General features: G+C 44.8%; 1 protein-coding gene across 1 annotated transcript; it reads right to left on the bottom strand.

Moving 5' to 3' along the window:
- Nucleotides 1-1,188: 1,188 nt before the first annotated feature.
- Nucleotides 1,189-4,134, bottom strand: LOC103715511 (laccase-8-like). Its single transcript, XM_008803161.4, has 6 exons — nucleotides 3,946-4,134; nucleotides 3,294-3,445; nucleotides 2,948-3,195; nucleotides 2,721-2,849; nucleotides 1,660-2,613; nucleotides 1,189-1,491 (listed from the first exon to the last, which is right to left on the bottom strand). Exons 1-6 carry the CDS (start codon nucleotides 4,030-4,032, stop codon nucleotides 1,361-1,363), a joined length of 1,701 nt encoding a protein of 566 aa, XP_008801383.3. The 5' UTR covers nucleotides 4,033-4,134; the 3' UTR covers nucleotides 1,189-1,360.
- Between the last annotated feature and the right edge of the window lie 422 nt (nucleotides 4,135-4,556).

Here is a 4,556-nt window from a genome sequence, read left to right as displayed (position 1 = left end):
CTCTCTGGATCTAACTGATCACCGTGGCCGAGTCACTTTCCAATATGATTGAACTGATCTTGATGTTATTGTTTTGTCCTTTCATTTATAGAAATCAAACTTTCTTCAAGCACACTTCAGAGAAGTATATAGAGTTTTTATGTTCTTATAAATTTGAGTAGCTAACTATGGTATTATAAAAATATTCTATTAGCATATGTATGAAGCTGGCTGCTTTTTGGCAGGTTAAATTGTATCTTTCACGAATTAGGTACAAGCCAATTTACCACATTATTAGAAATTCTTGCATCGGTGCACAACATACTCTTAGTAGATTCACGAGTTTTATACATGTTAAACCAAGGTACGCCGTCTTGATATTAGATTTCATACTGGTGACCGTGTTACTATATTAGTAAGCTCGCCCGTATCATCTACCATCAATACCAAATCGGTACGATATGGTATATCCTGTACCATCTAGTTTGGTACGATATAGCATATTTTGAGTTAAACATATATCACCATCGACATACATGGACCGGCAAAAGCATTGGAACTCTGCTTTTGCGGGTGCTGAATGTTATGATTGTGCACTAAATTCTGAAGACTAAATGAGACATAAGGAGATAAAGCGACAATTATTCTTGATACGCATCATTTGGAGAGAAAACAAGGGGCAATTACCACCTGTACCCTTTGCTTGCGAGGATAAGAAGGAACAGGCGATGGGAACTCTGTCAGCTAAAGTGGCACAAATGGGTAGGCTTAATGCAGGTTGATAGTAGCGCAGTGCTCCTTTTTCTTCATGTTGAATCCCAATTAATGTCTTGATTAATACTCTTTTAGGAGATAAGGGAGTCCTCAGGAGACAAGCCTGCCATCAGAAAATGAACGATAGCATTTTCTTCCATTATAAATACCCTTGAAAGCTGAACAAGTCGGCAAAAGAGTGAAATCCTGTGGTGTATTATCGCCTTAAACCTGCGAAGGATCTAGAGTAGTTCTCAGCGATTTGGTCGAGCAGCCAAGCCAAATACAAGGTGGATAGCTTATATCGATCGTGTAGAGGTCATGGACATGTTACATAAACTAAACCACCAACTCCATGAGAAAGGCATCAAGGAATGGAATAGTGTAACCATCGCACGATCGTTCATCAAATCTCACGAACATCTCATAGTAAATATCACTCTATGCAAACAATTATGTCCGCGGTGCAGGTGGTAGTTCCATAAGTTGTAGATTTCGACTGTCTTTACATTTTAGGTTAAAATATTTACAGAAGAAAAAGAAAAACAAGAGAGAAAAAGAGAGAGAGAAAAGTAATTTTATTTTTCTATTAAATTACATTCGGTACACCTCAGGGTTATACTTGTTCTTAACATTGCGGAAAGTCAGGTGGGGGTGGAGGGAGGGTTGAATCTGGGGTTGGCCCGTTCTCCACCTCAAAAGCCATCCCCAAGCCCCATGGCAGGTGGACATCTAGGTGGCAATGCATAAACCACACACCTGCCAATCAAAAAAAAAAAGAAAAAAGAAGAAGTCAAACAAATTAGTTATTCATTCTCTCTCTATCAAGTCGGGTGAAACTTAAACAAACTAAATAGATAGGTGAGCCTAATTGAGTTAATTTATGCGTAGTAGGTCAAAACAAAGTTCTTGTAGGAGGAGAATTACCTGGATTATTTGCGACAAACCGGATGACCGCCCATCCGCCGGTAGGCACCGCGATGGTGTTCCTCACCTGCGGGTGCACCAGATTGTAGCTCTTCACCGCCGTTTCCCAGTCGAAGTTCCCAAATCCCTGCGCCAACACGAAGAAGTTGAACCCATGGAGGTGGATCGGGTGATTCTCGATCCCGATCAACGCCGTGTTCTGCAGCACCATCTCCACCGTCGCGTTGTACTTGACCTTCTTCAACTTCGTAGCCTTGTTCGTAAAGATGAGAGCAGGATTCATGCTCAAGTTATTGTTTGTGAAGTCGAACATCAATGGTGGCCTGTCGGGAAAGTCCGTCGTGTATATCCCCTTCGCGCCCTTAAAATGCGCCTCCAGCAACGACATTTTCGTAGGGAATTCGAAGGACACGTTGTTCATGCTGGCGGCGAGCGCCCCTCTCGAGCACCGCGGCTGGTCCCGCTTGCAGGGGACGACGCCCAAGCCCGAGGTGACGAACATGTGCTCGTCGGCGTGGAGGGGGACGGTGGGCAACCCCGGCTTGAGGAGACCGGTCAAGCTGGTGTAGAACCGGTGGGCGGTCGGAGTGTCGGTGTAGTCCGGCATGACCGGCATCGCGGGACGCGCCGATGACGGCATGGCGGACTTGTACCGGACGATGCCCGTGGTGGTGGTGTCGTCGAAGGTTTGCGGCGGCGGAAGAGTGCTAATGTAGGCACGGGCAGCCATGTAGTAGCGTGAGGGAGGGGCGTTGGCCACCATGAGGGCGTCGACAGTCTGGCCAGGTGCGAGGACCAGCACGTCCGTGGGGTAGGGCACGGTGTAGCCGGCGTCCACGGCGACGACGGTGAAGGAGTGCCCGGCCATCTTGAAGAAGAGCTGATTATTGACTGCAGCGTTGATGATTCGGAGTAAGTAGGTCTTGCCATATTCCACGTCGAGCTTGTAGGTGTCTGCAGGCGAATTTGAGCTCAGTTTTTTCTTTTAAAAAACACATGCAGTCTGCGATCCGTACTTTTGATTTTTGAAAACGTTCTTCTGTAGTTAATTCAGCACTTACGTTTGTTAGAACACCGGTAGAGATCGCCGAGCCTCCCGTTGATGGTATACGCGTCGGATATATTGGGTTGAAGACCAGCGGCGAGAGCCTCATTTTCCACGTCCACCACGTTGGCGTTCCACCACTCGCCTGCATGCACGTCAATGAAGCCCGTTGGTCGGTATAATTTTGTGGACAGGGCCAAAAGAAACTAGAAGAGAGCTGGCCGAGAGTTATATATAATATACCTAGTAGAATGGGGAATTCCTTGTAGGGTCGGGGGAAGGGGTAGGCTTTGGGGCCTTCTCTGGGTAGAATGATGAGGGCGCCGTAGACCGTGGCTCGGAGGACCGAGACGTGGGCGTGCCACCACAGGGTGCCCTCTTGGCCTGTGATGGTGTACTTGTAAGTGTAGCTCTTCCCAGGGCGTATGGGGCATTGGGTTATCATGTTTGGCCCGTCCGCCCATGCGGTCAGTAGCTGCAATATCCCATGCCTGCATCCATGGCCATAACACTCTGTCATCAAACCTAAACTTCTACCGGTATTAACATATCTATATGAATGAGAAGACTGGGCTAGTTATGGCCTTACCAATGAATCGACATGTCATAGGGCGATTCATTTATGACATGAACGATCACCGTGTCGCCCTCATGAGCATATATTGCCGGGCCAGGCAATTGCCCGTTCACGGCGGTGATAACTCTGTTCTTGCATTGCCGTCTTACTCTCACGTTGCCCACCTGAACAAAATGATGTCGTCAAATTCATATTATTTACCAGAACTAATTGTCTCAAAGGCATAGAAATATGAATACCTTAATGTTCATTAATTAAACACACACACACACACATAAAAAAAAGAAGAAAAATGAAAAAAGAATCACAGCCTAGATTAAACAACAGTTGGTTGTCATTAATTTTGTTGCTCTCTAGTAATTAGCAGGCCATGCCATGACGTCGTTACCATCCTCTCTATGTTAACATAAAGCAAGAAGACTATGATCAGCGGGAAATTAAAACTCCGGCACCTCATGAGGGAAATTAAGATACAGGTGACAAAGCCAAATAATTTCACTTTTCTAGATGTTTTCTATACTTCGGAAGTGCGAACGTCCCAACAAGCTTTCATCAAAATTACTACTAAACTAGAGCTTAAGGTAACATGGAAAAAATTGAGTGCTAAAGTGTTGCTAGAAAAGACGGAAACAGATAAGGAAGTGCATGGATTAGATGAAATTACACGGAATGTATGCTCCACGACTGCTGCATCCGTCGCAGATCCAACGAAAGCGAGGACGAACGCTAAAAAGAACAGTGGTCGTGCCATGTCCAGGAAAAGATTTGAAGGAATGGAGTTGAAAGAGGATGTCTTATGAGATGCAGAGGAGTCTGGCTACAGAAAGCAAAATCTCCTCAATTTACTGGACTCGGTACTCATATGCTGCTAGAGTTCTTATATAGTGTCATTTGGATAATGATCTGTCAACCATATATCAATATACCGCAGGTGGTAGACTTAAGGCCAGGTCTTTGCCCACGCTTGCGTGATTGCCCGTGCTAGGACTAAGCAATTTTTGATTAAGATATAGATGGAAGTTGACATCACTGTACGTATATGTTTGTTTTACTCATTCAATCTGGATTTATTTACTAATTTGATTTGTTTTAGTTAAAGTGAAGTTGGAACAAATGTCCTTTGTTAGAAAAGAACAAGATGGAAAACTTATCCTCAATTGAGGTGTGTTATCACTGTCCTTAAGAATAGATTTCGCCTCTTGGAGAATAAATTTTGGTGTAGGCTTAGAATTTTGAAATACTCCAACATCCTTCGGAGCAAAAACGACCGCACGA

Source organism: Phoenix dactylifera, chromosome 14, assembly GCF_051530095.1.
Source record: "Phoenix dactylifera cultivar Ajwa chromosome 14, Ajwa_hap1_PhDact_Kaust_v1.1, whole genome shotgun sequence".
In the NCBI taxonomy this organism is placed as follows: domain Eukaryota; kingdom Viridiplantae; phylum Streptophyta; class Magnoliopsida; order Arecales; family Arecaceae; genus Phoenix; species Phoenix dactylifera.
The sequence above is the reverse complement of the archived record's forward strand: the minus strand, read 5'-3'. Positions and strand labels throughout refer to the sequence as shown.

Coding starts and splice junctions, on each gene's coding strand:
- LOC103715511 (XM_008803161.4), bottom strand. CDS start 4,032: ATGGCACGACCACTGTTCTTTTTAGCGTTCGTCCTCGCTTTCGTTGGA. Junction 3,196..3,293: donor TATGACATGTCGATTCATTG/GTAAGGCCATAA, acceptor CCATGGATGCAG/GCATGGGATATTGCAGCTAC. Junction 1,492..1,659: donor GTTTGTCGCAAATAATCCAG/GTAATTCTCCTC, acceptor TTTGATTGGCAG/GTGTGTGGTTTATGCATTGC.